Genomic DNA, 15,546 nt, shown 5'->3' with positions numbered 1-15,546 from the left:
CTGAGATAGTCCGCTTCCACGTTCAGTATCCCTTTTAAGTGGATTGCGGAGATGGAATTCACGTGGGATTCTGCCCAGTTGAAGATCTTCTTTGTAATAGACATCAGTTTCTCCGATCTCGTGCCTCCCTGGTGAGATAGGTACGCCACAGTCGTCGTGTTGTCTGAAAGAATCTTTACGTGTTGACCCCTCAGAAGTATCTCTGCGGTTTTCAGGGCTTTCCAGACCGCTTCTAGTTCCCTGAAATTGGAGGACTGAGAGCGGATAGTTGGGGTCCAGGAACCTTGAAACCAACGGTCTCCCACTGTCGCTCCCCATCCTTTCTCGCTTGCGTCTGTAAGTACCTGAATGTAGGGGATTTTCTCCCAAACGACCCCCAAGGACAGATTGCTTGTGTTTTTCCACCAATCTAGGGAGGTTTTTACTGCCAGAGGGATCAGGACCTTCTGATCCAAGGAGGCCTGCTGTCTGTTCCAAGCTCTGAGGATCCACGACTGGAGGGATCTGAAGTGGGACTGGCTCCATGGGACGGACGTGATGCAGGACGAGAGAAGACCCAGGAGGCTCATAGCTTCTCTTATAGGACAGGACCTCCTGTGCTGGAATCGTCGGACCTTTAATTGAAGGTTTCTGACCTTGTCTGGCGGAAGGAAGGTATGTTGTGTTCGGGAATCCAGGATAACACCCAGGAACTGGATAGTGCTGGAGGGCACCAGGTTTGATTTCTTCAAGTTCACCAACCAACCCAGATCCTGAACGAGAGACAGAAAGGTTTGTAGGTCTCTTCTGAGTTCTTTCTCTGAATTGCCAATTAGGAGGAAATCGTCCAGGTACGGTATGATCACCAGTCCCTTGTGTCTCAAGAAGGCCATCATTTCGACTACCAGCTTTGTAAACACTCTGGGTGCAGATGATATCCCAAAGGGAAGGGCCGTAAACTGGTAGTGACGGGTTACCCTCTTGTGGTCCTGGATGGCGAACCTCAAGAACCTTTGTGACTCTGGATGAATTGGGACGTGATAGTATGCGTCCTGAAGGTCTACTGAGCACATCAGGGCATTCCTCTTTATCAACGGAATCAGGGATTTCAGGGATTCCATCCTGAACTTTCGATAGATGACAAATTTGTTCAGGGCTTTCAGATTTATGATTGTACGGAAAGAGCCTTCTTTTTTCTCTACCAGAAACAGGTTTGAGTAGAAACCTTGTTTTTGCTGTGTTGGCGGGACTTGTACTATTACGTCCGTTGCCAGAAGGCTTTGAATTCCTTCCAGAATCTTTCCGCGTACTTTGGGGGAATGTGGGTTGGTAACAATGAAGCTGGTTTGGGGGAGATGAGAGAGTTCGATCCGGTACCCGGATCTTATGATGTCCCGGACCCAAGGGTTCGGGGTAATGGACTCCCAAGGAGTCAGAAAATTCTTCAATCTCCCCCCCACTCTGACGTCATTGTTTATCCGAGGGTTTACTCTGGGAGGAGGAGGGGTTATTCCTACCCCTGCCCCCTTTGGGGTAACTCCAGCGTCCTGACTTCCCTTTACCCTTAAAGGGATTGTTCTGGCTAGTGGGGGCCCGAAAGGGATATTTCCTTTTGTAGGGTCTCTCTTCTGGGAATCCCTTTTTCTTGTCAGCCGCTTTCTCCAGGATACGGTCTAGGACGGGGCCAAAGACGTATTCCCCTGAGAACGGGATGGAGCAAAGCTTCATCTTTGATGTGTTGTCGCCCGACCAGCTTTTCATCCATAGGGCGCGACGGGCCGCATTGGAGAGTCCCGCGTCCTTTGCAGCGAATCTGACCGATTCCGCTGAGGTGTCAGCCATAAATGCTGTGGCGGATTTTAACAGGGGGAGGGATCTCAAGATCTCATCCCTAGGAGTATTATCTCTGATACGAGATTCCAGTTCCTCTAGCCACAGTTTCATGGATCTTGCAACTGAGGTAGCTGCGATGTTTGTTTTTAAGATAAGCATCGCTGCTTCCCATGATTTTTTTAAGAGGCTATCTGCCTTCCTGTCCATGGGATCACGCAGTTGAGAGGTGTCTTCAAAGGGCAAGGCAGTCTTTTTATTGACCTTTGCGACCTGAATATCGATTTTCGGTGTTTCACTGAAGATTTTAACTTCGTCCGTGTCAAACAACAGCCGGTTTTTAAAAGACCTGGACACCCCCAACCTCTTTTCTGGGTTGGACCACTCGTCCAACACCATATCCCGTATGTTCTCATTGATTGGGAACACCCGGGTTTTTTTAACCCTGAGTCTCCCAAACATCTCATCCTGGACTGAGTGTGCTTTAGGGGTTTCTTCGACCCCCATAGTGGCCCGGACTGCCCTTAGCAGGTCTGGCATCTCGTCCAAGGAGAAGCAGAATCTTTGATCTGATTCTGAAGTCTCAAGATCAGAGGAGACCGCCTCGTCCTCCCGTGTTCTGGAGGACGAGGCCTCCTCCTCTATAATCTCTGGATCAGATAGGGAAGGGGATGGGCCCCTATGTCTTTTTGAAGGGGGTGCATCCCTAGGTAAAGGTATCTGGGATAAGGAGGTTTTAACTTCCTCATGGATCATGGACCTTAGATCTTTAAGGAAAGAAGGCTGTTCCTCGGCGATCACATTAGATATGCAGTCCTTACAAAGCTTTTTACGGTAGTCGTCCGGTAGCCGTTTGAGGCAGGACACACATTTGGACTGTTTTTTGATCTTTTTCTGAGCCTCCTTAGTGACCTGGGGAGAACAACCCTTATTAGCTATGGTAAGTACACATGCTAACAGCAGGTTATAGCCCCAAGCCAGAGATGTGGAGGAGGAGGAACAAGCAACCTGGTACAGTGTATAGACAAGTACAGGGTAAAGAAAGAAGCGCTTCCCCACAGGGGACTTACTACAGGCGGCACAGAAGGGTCTCCAGGGGAGCGGGGTTCAGCCGACATGACTGCACGCTGGCTCCGATGTACGCCGGTACACTGAGACATTCGGCGCTGCTGCGCGCGAAAATTTGACTCGGAGACGCTTCTGAATGACGTCACTTCCTTCGGCACCCGGAAGTGACGACGGCCGTTATCCTGAAGCGCTTAGGCGCGCACCCGGCGATAGCCAAACAGGCCCGGCGGGAGATCGCGACCGGGAGCAGGCTCACATATAATAATGGAGCGAGGCCTCCCTCCTTCGCCCCTGCCCAGCGTTAGTACGGAGACCGCAGGAGGGCAGGGGGAACACCCGGTAGGTGTCAGGAAGTTCCGCTTTCATCTTCATCTCCCCGCAGGGAGACTCTCTCTGCCCCTGTTCTCTGTAGGGACAGGAAAAACACTGGTGCTGGTGGTGGGAGGGGGGGATTTAAACCCTCTCTCTGTTCCTGCCCCTACAGAGGTCAGGGGTCAATCTCCTTGTAGCCGTCGTGGTGATGAAGTGGAAAATAAAGTTAAGTCTACTTTAAAAATCAGTAGAGCTACAAAAAGTCTCCAAGTGGCCCAGGTCTTATAGGAGTTAGGCAAAAGACTAGGGATGAGCGAATCAACTTTGGATGCTTCATCCAAAGTCGAATCGCATAAAATATTCTTAGAATATCGTACGGAGCGAGCACTGTAGAATATTAGAATGTATTGGCTCCGATGAGCCAGAGTTATTACTTCGGGTAATTAAATTTACAAAGTTATTTATACAGTTTTTTTGCATGAAAATAAATAAAAAAAAAAAAAAAAAAAAAAATCCGGTCAATAATACAACCGTCTCCATCTGTTAGGAACGGATCCGGGTGCATCATCTCCAAAATGAACTAGACTGATTCGGCATTAAAACCATTGTAAGTCAATGGGTGCCAGATTGTTTTTTTTCATGTCCAAGAAAACCCTGAACAAACTTGATCGGAGTGCACCAGAATGCACTCTGTTTCGTTCTCATGACGGACACAGAACCACTGCAAGCATGGGATGCTGAACAAGACGGATCCGGCACCATTAACTTACATTGTGTTGCATGCCGGATCCGTCTTGTTCAGCATCCCATGCTTGCAGCGGTTCTGTGTCCGTCATGAGAACGAAACAGAGTGCATTCTGGTGCACTCCGATCAAGTTTGTTCAGCGTTGTCCCCATTGAAAATGAATGGGGAGAAAATTGAAGAGTTTTGCTGCAGTTTTAGGATCCTGTGACAGATCTCACCTGTTATTCCACTGCCATGACTCTGGTCCTCCTTACAGCATTTGTATACAAGGCTGCAGCAGCGATATGCTGTACATGACCACAGTAGCCAATCACTGACCTCAGCGGTCTACAACATAATACACAACCCAAAATTAAAAATAAAAAAGTAAATACCCTAAGGGATTCCTTGTCCATGATCTTGATTGCGACTTTCTCACCAGTGAGAAGATGAGTTCCAAGCTTGACCTTAGCAAATCCTCCTACCACAGGAAGACACAAAACCAGATCAACCATTACTTCTGTGACCATGTACTGTAAGTAGAGATATACAGTAACACACACACACACACACACACATCTTCAAAAACCTTTACCTTTAGCCATGCCAGTGGAGGGCTGCCTTCAGACACCATATGGACATATCTGGTAAATGTAAGTCATATTGTACCCCTGGTTTGGAGAAGCATTCGCTTCCCTTCAGAACATCCCACCAGCAGTATACTATGTTACTGCAGACAGCATCATTTCCAATACTGCATGTACCAAAACTAGATAGAGGGTGCCCATTATTGTGAGCTGTACAGAAAATGGAAAGTTACCTGTTCCGATGGTCTCATGCAGCTGATAATGCTTGAGCAGTTCCTCATAATCATCGACGGTCATGATTTTAAGCCCGTATTCACACACAAGGCCTGCAAAAGTAACATGTAGATTCAGAATACACATATATAAATAAATAAAATAAAAAACACGATTGACTGCAGTAAAATGTGTGAATTATCCCTTGCTGTTTCATCTCATTTTTTGGGAATCTGTCTTTGGGCTCACGCACACGAACGCATGTTCTTTCAGTGTCCGCTCAGTTTTTTGGTGGACCGTATACGGATTCATTTCAATGGGTCTGCAAAAAACCCAGAAGGTACTCCGTGTGCATTCCGTATGTCTGTATTTCTATTCCGCAAAAATAGAACATTAACATTCCGCATTACAGACAAGGATAGGACTGGTCTATAAGGGGCCAGCTGTTCCATTCCGCAAAATGAGGAAGGGGGACCGCAAAATATATACAGTCGTGTGCATGAGGACTTTGAAATACTTACTAGGCTCCTCTTGGAGCGTAAAGGTGTGTATATAGAAAAAGACTAAACCTACAAATTGATGGCCAATGTAAATGTCATATTAGAAGACCATAATATGGCTGCATTTTATAGTCCACCAGCTGAAGGAGTCGGCTTCGCAAAGGCATATTTAATCTACCGTGTTTTCCGGCGTATAAGACAACCCCCAACTTTTCCATTTAAAATATAGGGTTTGGGCTATACTCGACGTATAAAAGACTACCCCTGAATGCCCAGCCCTCCCTGTCTTCAAGACAATCTTCTCCAGTCCAGGGAAATGACTGGGATCTGTGAATGGCATTGTTATGAGGAGATCTATGGATGACACTATATAGCATCTTATGCTATATGTGCCACCCACAGATCTCCTTTCCCCCCCCCCCCCCCCCTCCCCTAAACAGGGCCACCCACAGATCCCCCTCCCCGACGCTCACAGGAGAACATTTATAAACTGTAATCCGTAACTTTAATCAGCGCTCATCTGTTTACTAGGGTACCTTACTCAGCTTCGGTAACAGGCAGTGCTGGCGGCGCTCACTCACGTCACGTGCCTGCGCCGCCTAGTGGGAGGCGCAGGCACGTGACGTCAGTGAGTGAGCGTTGCCCGCACTGCCCGTTACCGGAGCTGAGAGTAAGGTACCCTAGTAAACAGATGAGCGCTGATTAAAGTTACGGATTACAGTTTATAAATGTAGTCTAGGGATAGGCAGATACCGATAATTTATACAGATATTATGGGAATTTTCATTTTTGAAAAAAATTAAATTCCTACACAAATCTGCTGAAAATGAATTTTTTTTTTTTTATTATTTTTTTTTTTTTCCTCCCCCCCCATTTATACTTCATATGTTGGTGTTTTTTTAGTATTAGCCCCTTTAGGGACTAGAACCCTTGTCATATTCACCCTGATAGAGATCTATCAGGGTGAATAGGAGCTCACACTGTCCCTGCTGCTCTGTGCACACAGCAGCAAGGGAGCTGACTACGGCAGCCAGGGCTTCAATAGCGTCCTGGCTGCCATGGTAACCGATCGGAGCCACAGGATTACACTGCTGGGGAGAGGGGATCCTGTGGCCACTGCCACCAATGATCAATACTGGTGGGGGAGGGGGCACACTGCGCCACCGATGTTTTTAATACTGAGATCGGGGTGGGGGGCGCACTGCACCACCAATTAAAATAAATCTCTCTCGTTAATTCATATACAGGAGGCGGGAGCTGGCTGCAGAATCACATAGCCGGCTCCCGACCTCTATGAGCGGTATCTGCGATCCGCGGCACCTGAGGCGTTAACTACCGCAGATCACAGCTACCGCTCATAGAGGTCGGGAGCCGGCTATGTGATTCTGCAGGCCAGCTCCCGCCTCCTGTACATGAATAAATGAGAGTTATCTTCATTGGTGGCGCAGTGGCCATAGCCCCTCCCCTTCTCTTGTCCTCCTTCCTCTTATTGGCGGCAGCAGCACAGGGGGAGGGAGACACTGCTTCCTTCTCCCCTGTGCTGCAGAGGGAACACAGAGGGCGCTGTCAGCAGCGCGATCTGTGTTCCCCATACATTATCGGAATATCAGCAAAATAGATGCCGATAACAGTCAAAATCCTGAATATCGTCCGATATCGGTAAAACCGATTATTGGTCGATCCCTAAAATGTACTCCTGTGAGCAGCAGGGCCCTGTATATTCTAACCCCCAGGCAAGCATCCCGTCACCATGGGTTAGAATATACCATCGGATCTGAGTATACCCGGCGTATAAGACGACCCGACTTTTGAAAATAATTTCATTTAATGTGTGTGTCGTTAAAAGATAGACAGTATCCACTATAACAGTGACATCTACAGCCCCCCCACCCCTTAACACTGACCACCCCCCACAGTGCCCCCGCCCTTAAAATGGGACCTCCACAGCAGCCCACCTCCTTAACTTTGACCTTTACAGCAGCCTGCCCCTTTAACAGCGAGTTCCACAGCACCTCACCCCCTTTAACAGCGAGTTCCACAGCACCTCACCCCCTTTAACAGCGAGTTCCACAGCACCTCACCCCCTTTAACAGCGAGTTCCACAGCACCTCACCCCCTTTAACAGCGAGTTCCACAGCACCTCACCCCCTTGACAGTGACTTCCACAGGGGCCTGCCCCTTAACACTTAGCATAAAAGTCACCATTCCAGGCCCCTTTAACAGTGACATAACAGTGGCCTACACAGTTCCTCCCTTAACAATGACCTCCACAGTGGCCTGCCCCCTTAACAGTAACAAACAGCACCCTCCACTTTAATAGTGACCTCCGTAGTACCCTTAAAGGGAACCTGTCACCAGGATTTTGTGTATAGAACTGGAGGACATGGGTTGCTAGATGGCTGCTAGCACATCCACAATACCCAGTCCCCATAGCTCTATGTGCTTTTATTGTGTATAAAAACTGATTTTATACATGAATAATCGTTTTGCTGACACCCTGGTATAGACGGCTGACATCTGTGATGCATTGTCAGCCGTTTAACCCTTTCCATACCGCGGTCCGTACAGACCGCTGTATGGAAAAGGTTAACAGCTCAGGGAGCTCCCTCCCTCTCCCATCGGGGGGCTGCTGTGCCTTTGCAGCCCCCCTCCTTACCCTTCCCCATCTGCGCAGTTCTGGCCACTACTGAGCAGACGGGGAAGGTTCCCATGGCAACAGGACGCCTTCTCAGGCATCCTGCTGTCCATGGTGCTGAACAGATCTGTGCTAAAGGCATAGATCTGTTCAGACAAAGTGTAAGTAAGATACAGTACAAAACACTATATTATATTGTGTACTGTAATATACAGACATCAGACCCACTGGTAAAAATAAAAAAGTAAGTAAAAATCAAACAACACAGCTGAAGGCTGTCCAGGCATGCTGGGAGTTGTAGATTTGCAACAGCTGGAGGCACACTGATTGGAAAACACTGCTTTATATTACACTTTTTGTGAGGCAAGGTAACAAGAAATACCGGTAGCTGTTTTGGCATCGTTTTTATTTTTTGTTATTTTTGTGTGACTCTGATCGCTTGCCATTACACTTTTTGTGATGTAAGGTGACAAAAAAAAAAAAAAAAAAGTTTATTTAGCACAGTTTTTATTTTTTTACGGTGTTCATCTAAGGGTAGGTCATGTGTAGGGGTGCACCGAAAATCCGGCGGCCGAAAATGGGCCTAATCCATTTCGGCCGATATTGGTACATATCGGCCGAAAATATGGTTTTGCCTCCTAAACACTTGCCGCTCTAAAGAATCTCCGGCTCAGTGCTGCGCAGCCTGCTGTGTCTGCTCTGTGCTACTGCTGTTGTTAGTGTAGCGTGGCCGAGCTCTGTTCGTTCCGCGGTACAGGAGCTTTTGTTTCCTGTACCCGGCCGGACTGACAGGAAGTGCTCACTTATACCAGACATTTTTTTAGTGACATGTTGTTTTGTACAATCACTTGTGTATGAGGAAGCACCATGTTATATAATATGATTTATTAAATTCATGAAAAAGAATTAATAAAATAATAAAAAAATAAAAAAAGTATTTTAAAAGTATTTGGGCAAAAAGGCAGTTTCGGTTTTCGGTCAAGGGCATCCAGAATTTTCGGTTTCGGACCAGAATTTTCATTTCGGTGCACCCCTAGTCATGTGATATGTTTATAGAGCCGGTCGATACAGACGCGGCGACACCTAATATGTATTATATCCTATTTTTTTTACCAATTTTTTTTTTTACTTTATTTGCGGAAAATGACAACACACACCAAAATATTAAGTACCGTATTTTTCGCCCCATAAGACGCACTTTTTCTTCCCCCAAAACGCGGGAGAAATGCCCCTGCGTCTTATGGGGCGAATGCTTGCCATTTTACATCGCAAGCTGCGATGTAGATGCGAGCGGGTACTCGGGGAGGGACTGGGAGGAGGAGCTGGGGCCGGCAATAGCGGCGGGGCGGTGCAGTCAGTGTGGTATCCCCGCCCCACCGCTCCGGTATAGTAATATAAGATGTCATAATCATTTATTGGTTATTAAACATGCCCCCTCAGTCGTATTACTACCTTATATCCTAATCGCATCTGTAGAATTCATGCAGGCCGGGCGGGCAGCAGCAAGTCTTGTCATGTGCCTGCGCTGCCTACTTTATGAATGAAGCAGGCGGCGCAGGCAAGTGACGTCACTGAGGGACGCGCCGGCCGGCCGTCTGGCCTGCATGAATTCTACAGATGCGATTAGGATATAAGGTAGTAATAGGACTGAGGGGGCATGTTTAATAACCAATAAATCAATATAACATCTTATATTTGTATACTGGCGGCGGCGGCGCCGGGGGGGGGGGGGGGGGGGCATGGGCTGCGATCAGTGGATGGCACAGTTATGGGTTGGGGGGGGGGGGGGGGGGGGGTCTGTGGATGGCACATATATAACAGTGTCCGTCATCCACAGATCCCCCCCCCCCGTAACAGTGTCCGTCATCCACAGATCCCCCCCCCCCGTAACAGTGTCCGTCATCCACAGATCCCCCCCCCCCCGTAACAGTGTCCGTCATCCACAGATCCCCCCCCCGTAACAGTGTCCGTCATCCACAGATCCCCCCCCCCGTAACAGTGTCCGTCATCCACAGATCCCCCCCCCCCGTAACAGTGTCCGTCATCCACAGATCCCCCCCCCCCCGTAACAGTGTCCGTCATCCACAGATCCCCCCCCCCCCGTAACAGTGTCCGTCATCCACAGATCCCCCCCCCCCCGTAACAGTGTCCGTCATCCACAGATCCCCCCCCCCCCCGTAACAGTGTCCGTCATCCACAGATCCCCCCCCCCCCCCCGTAACAGTGTCCGTCATCCACAGATCCCCCCCCCCCCCCGTAACAGTGTCCGTCATCCACAGATCCCCCCCCCCCCCGTAACAGTGTCCGTCATCCACAGATCCCCCCCTGTAACAGTGTCCGTCATCCACAGACCACCATTAGTTCCAAACCCACCAAACACACAGCACACCTTTTTGGTTAAAAATATTTTTTTTCTTACTTTCCTCCCCAAAAACCCAGGTGCGTCTTATGGGCCGGTGCGTCTTATAGGGCGAAAAATACGGTATAAATCACCCCTTTCCAATTTTACATATAAAATATACAAACAATAAATAAACATTACATATCGCCACGTCCGAAAAGTCAAAATTAATATATGAAAAAGATTTATTTAAAATTATCCTATGCGGTGAATGCCGTAACTAAAAAAAACAAAAACACAAAACAAAAAAAATTGCAAGATTCGATAAAATAGGATCGGACTGTTCTATTATGGGCTGGACAGTCCATAAAATGCAGAATGCATGCAGCTTTTTTTGGTGTGTTTTTTTTCCCGCGCAGTATCAAGTATCGCAATACTTTTTTATGGTATCGAATTTTGTTATCGAAACAACCCTAAGGCTGGTTTCACACAGGCGTTGCGGGAACACGCGCGATTTTTCCGCACGAGTGCAAAACATTGTAATGCGTTTTGCACTCGAGAGAAAAATTGCGCATGTTTGGTACCCAAACGTCTTCACAGACATTCGGGCTTGGGATCGGTGTTCTGTAGATTGCTATTATTTTCCCTTATAACCATGTTATAAGGGAAAATAATACATTCTGAATACAGAATGCATAGTACAATAGGGCTGGAGGGGTTAAATGAAAAAATAAAAAATTATATAATAATAATTTAACTCCCCTTAATCCACTTGATCGCGCAGCCGGCATCTCCTTCTGTCTTCATCTTACGCTGGGTTCGCAATTGTACCGGCGTTTGCAATCGCGCATACAGAGACAAGCGAACGCCCATTGTCGCGCGTTCCCGGCAGTCTAGGTACGGGAACGCGCGACAAGACGCCCCAAAGTAGCTCATGTACTTCTTGGGGCATCGGACGTTTTACAGCGCGCGCGCTGTAAAACGCTCAGGTGAGAACCATTCCCATAGGGAATCATTGGTTCTTGACTGTTGCCACCAACGATTTATTACAATAGAGGGAGGGAGGGGGGGGGGGGGCGATGGTGGGCGCACACTGTGCCACCAACGATTTATTACAATAGAGGGAGGGAGGGGTTAATTGTGCTGATCACGGCCCCCTGTAAGAGATCGGGTGCTGCCAGGCAGCAGTCTTGTACACAGTTTGTAGTGTATTCTAACTAGAAGCGTCCCCATCACCATGGGAACGCTTCTGTGTTAGAATGTACTGTCGGATATGAGTTTTCACGAAGTGAAAACTTGATCTGAAAAAGCTTTTATGCAGACGGATCTTCGGATCTGTCTGTATGAAAGCAACCTACGGCCACGGATCACGGACACGGATGCCAATCTTGTGTGCATCCATGTTCTTTCACGGACCCATTGACTTGAATGGGTCCGTGAACCGTTGTCCGTCTAAAAAAATAGGACAGGTCATATTTTTTTGATGGACAGGATACACGGATCACGGCCTCGGCTGCAAAACGGTGCATTTTTTTTTTTTGAAAGTCAATGGGTCCGCGAAAAAAAAAAAAAACGGAATACGGCACAACGGCCACGGATGCACACAACGGTCGTGTGCATGAGGCCTTAGGGTACTTTCACACTTGCGTTTTTCTTTTCCGGCATAGAGTTCCGTCACAGGGGCTCTATACCAGAAAATAACTGATCAGTTTTATCCCCATGCATTCTGAATGAAGAGTAATCCGTTCAGGATGCATCAGGATGTCTTCAGTTAAGTAGTTTTGACTGATCAGACAAAAGAGAAAACCGCAGCATGCTACAGTTTTATCTCCGGTGAAAAAAACTGAAGACTTGCCCGAATGCCAGACCCGTCCTTCCGGTCTGCGCATGCGCAGACTGAAAAAAATAATGCCGGATCTGGTTTGCCGGATGACACCGGAAAGACGGATACGGCATTTTAATGCATTTTTTCGACTGATCAGGATTCTGATCAGTCTTACTAATGCCATCAGTTAGCATACATTTTGCCTGATCCGGCAGGCAGTTCCGGCGACGGAACCGCTTGCCGGATCCCTCTGCTGCAAGTGTGAAAGTAGCCTTAGGGCCCTTTCACACTTGCGTTGTTCTGTTCCAGCATAGAGTTCCGTCGTCGGGGCTCTATGCCGTTAGAATCCTGATCAGGATTATCCCCATGCATTCTGAACAGAGAGAAATCCGTTCAGGATGCATCAGGATGTCTTCAGTTCAGGACCGAAACGTTTTTTGGCCGGAGAAAATACTGCAGCATGCTGCGCTTTTTGCCAAAAATCCTGAACACTTGCCGCAAGGCCGGATCCGGAATTAATGCCCATTGAAAGGCATTAATCCGGAACCGGCCTTAAGCTAAACGTCGTTTCGGCGCATTACCGGATCCGACGTTTAGCTTTTTCTGAATGGTTACCATGGCTGCCGGGACGCTCAAGTCCTGGCAGCCATGGTAAAGTGTAGTGGGGAGCAGTATACTTACCGTCCGTGTGGCTCCCGGGGCGCTCCAGAGTGACGTCAGGGCGCCCCACGTGCATGGATGACTTGATCACATGGACATGACATCTATCGCATGGGGCGCTCTGACGTCATTCTGGAGCGCCCCGGGAGCCGCACGGACGGTAAGTATACTGCTCCCCCGCTCCCCACTACTACTATGGCAACCAGGACTTTAATAGCGTCCTGGCTGCCATAGTAACACTGAACGCATTTTAAAGACGGATCCGTCTTCAAATGCTTTCAGTTCACTTGCGTTTTTCCGGATCCGGCGTGTAATTCTGGCAAATGGAGTACACGACGGATGCGGACAACGCAAGTGTGAAAGAAGCCTTAGCTGTGTGCAGTAACAGGACCTGTGGTGACGTCACTCCGGTCATCACATGATCTTTTTCCATGGTAATGGATCATGTGATGGACCATGTGATGACCGGAGTGATGTCACCACAGGTCCTGTTACTGCACACAGCTAAGATGAAGACAGAAGAGATGCCGGCTGCGCGATCAAGTGGATTAAGGCGAGTTAAATTATTATTTTTTTACCCCTCCAGCGCTATTTTACTATGTATTCAGAATGCTTTTCCCTTATAACCATGTTATAAGGGAAAATAATAATCATCGGGTCTCCATCCCGATCATCTCCTAGCAACCGTGCGTGAAAAATCACACCGCATCCGCACTTGCTTGCGATTTTCACGCAACCCCGTTCGTTTCTATGGGGCCTGCGTGAAAAATGCAGAATATAGAGCATGCTGCGATTTTCACGCAACGCACAAGTGATGCGTGAAAATCACCGCTCATGTGAACAGCCCTATAAAAATGAATGGGTCAGGATTCAGTGCGGGTGCAATGCGTTCAACTCACGCATCGCATCCGCGCGGAATACTCGCCCGTGTGAAAGGGGCCTAACACATTAAGTTTTTCTGGGCAGCAGATTGTGCAGTGTAAAGAGCGATCTGCTGCCCAGAAACAATGAATCCATATGAGGACAGGCAACTGCAGTAACCATTGCTTGTCCTCACACAGTGGAGGTGATCGCTGCTTGAAAATGTAGCCCTGACCTCCACTGAAGAGCAGGATATTATCAGGACAGAACAGTTCCTTCCCAATAATTGCCTACTCCATCAGCATTAGCTTGCTTGAAGCTATTGTCAGGCGCCACAAAGAGCATTTTGTGTACCTTCACGTAGTGCTTCCGTTCCTTATCTCCAGATTTGCGGACCCGTTGAAGTGAATGGGTCCACATCCATGATGCTGAATCCACACAGAACAGTGCCCCGTGTATTGCGTATCCGCAAATGCGGTCTGCAATACAGCCACGGAGTGCACATGAGCTCGTGTGCAATAAGCCTAAAGCTGGGGCTGATTGGGAGCACATTCAGGGCGTCACTTGTGCATCATACAGGGTTGTCACATCCTCCAATTTCAATGATGAGTATTAGAGAAACATACTAATCACATATGAACATTTTTTTTTTTTTTCCCCCATTTCCGTTCCATTTTTTACGGGTCCGCATGCGGAACTATTTACTTGTCCATATGTCCATCCCGCAAAAAAAAAATAATAGAACATGTTCTATTCTTGTCTATTCTGCAGACAGGCATCGTTACAACAGAGCCACAAAAAAATATAATAATAATAATAATAGATATGGATACAACGCAGACATCACATGGATGTCAGTTTTTTGCAGATGTGTGCTTTGTGGACCACAAAATACATAGTCGTGTGCATGAGCCCATAGACAGAGCTCTAGCTGTCAGCCACCCAAACACCCTGACAAGACACACCAGTATAGCAACCTCCAGCTGTTCAGAAACTACAACTCCCAGCATGCACACTTGCTAAGTCATTCTTGGAACTCCTATAGAAGCAATTGGGGTATGCTGGGAGTTGTAGTGCCCAAGTTTGCTGACCACTACACTGTTCACAGATTTGCTGGTAGCTAAACCTTGCAATAATGCAATCCTTGATTACTTGAATCTAGGGTCAGCATACACACCCAGCGGTTCACATATCAAACCGCAGCAGCCATAACATTACACAATCTTCGCTGCAGGGAACTCACCTGTCACTAGCTCCTCACTAACCGACCTGCTGCAGAGCCTGACTATGACGTCTAATGGTACGAACACTTAAATTTGCCGGGGAACAAAGGCAACTTCCGGCCGGAGAGCACTAACCAATCAAATCAAACCTGTAGAGCCAAGCGCAGGGCTGCGGCGCTTTGCATGCCGGGAGGGAGGTCATGCAGTGCTGTGCAATGCAACATGGGACGGCGGCGGCGCGGAAACGCCATGATGGTGCAGGAATAGATATCTTGTACGTAGTGCTGACGCCACATGTAGCCATGGCTCTGCACTGCTTACCGAGCCCAATGGATTGCGAGGGACGCGATTACTAGTGCGCTGGCCAATGCCTGTTGTAGGGCAGGCACCCTCATTGTGTCACTGTAGGTCGCTGCACACCCATTACAACATTGGACTTTTAAAATAGATACAATTCCAAATCCTTCCTCCCCCTTGTCCACCCAAAAGTCATTGTGGATTTATCAAAACTGGTGTAAAGGAAAATTGGCTTAGTTGCCCGTAGCAACCAATCAGATTCCACCTTTCATTGTTCAGAACACTTTTGGAAATGTAAAATCTGATTGGTTGCTATGGGCAACTACACCAATTTGCTGAATCTCCCCTATAATGCTTTTTAAAAGGACAATTTTGCAGGCAATTGTCTTCTCCACAGTCAGCAAGCTTCTCCACAGTCTGAGGAGCAGTGATCACTATTGCAGTTAGGGCTCTTACACACTTGCGTTGTCCGGATCAGTCGTGTACTCCAT

At 47.8% G+C, this 15,546-nt stretch overlaps 1 protein-coding gene across 1 annotated transcript in view; it reads right to left on the bottom strand.

Moving 5' to 3' along the window:
* The window catches only part of LOC122920961 (maternal embryonic leucine zipper kinase-like), a 68,939-nt gene extending 54,084 nt beyond the window's left edge, over nt 1–14,855 (bottom strand). The window contains exons 1-3 of the mRNA XM_044270811.1: nt 14,779–14,855; nt 4,734–4,826; nt 4,309–4,394 (exon numbers count right to left, since the gene is read on the bottom strand). Coding sequence (XP_044126746.1) covers nt 4,309–4,394; nt 4,734–4,797 — 150 coding nt within the window. The 5' untranslated portion in view covers nt 4,798–4,826; nt 14,779–14,855. The remainder of the gene's footprint in view (nt 1–4,308; nt 4,395–4,733; nt 4,827–14,778) is intronic.
* Between the last annotated feature and the right edge of the window lie 691 nt (nt 14,856–15,546).

The sequence above is a fragment of the Bufo gargarizans genome, chromosome 1 (genome assembly GCF_014858855.1).
Source record: "Bufo gargarizans isolate SCDJY-AF-19 chromosome 1, ASM1485885v1, whole genome shotgun sequence".
NCBI lineage: Eukaryota > Metazoa > Chordata > Amphibia > Anura > Bufonidae > Bufo > Bufo gargarizans.
Note: the sequence above shows the minus strand (reverse complement) of the source record. Positions and strands in the feature narration are given on the sequence as shown.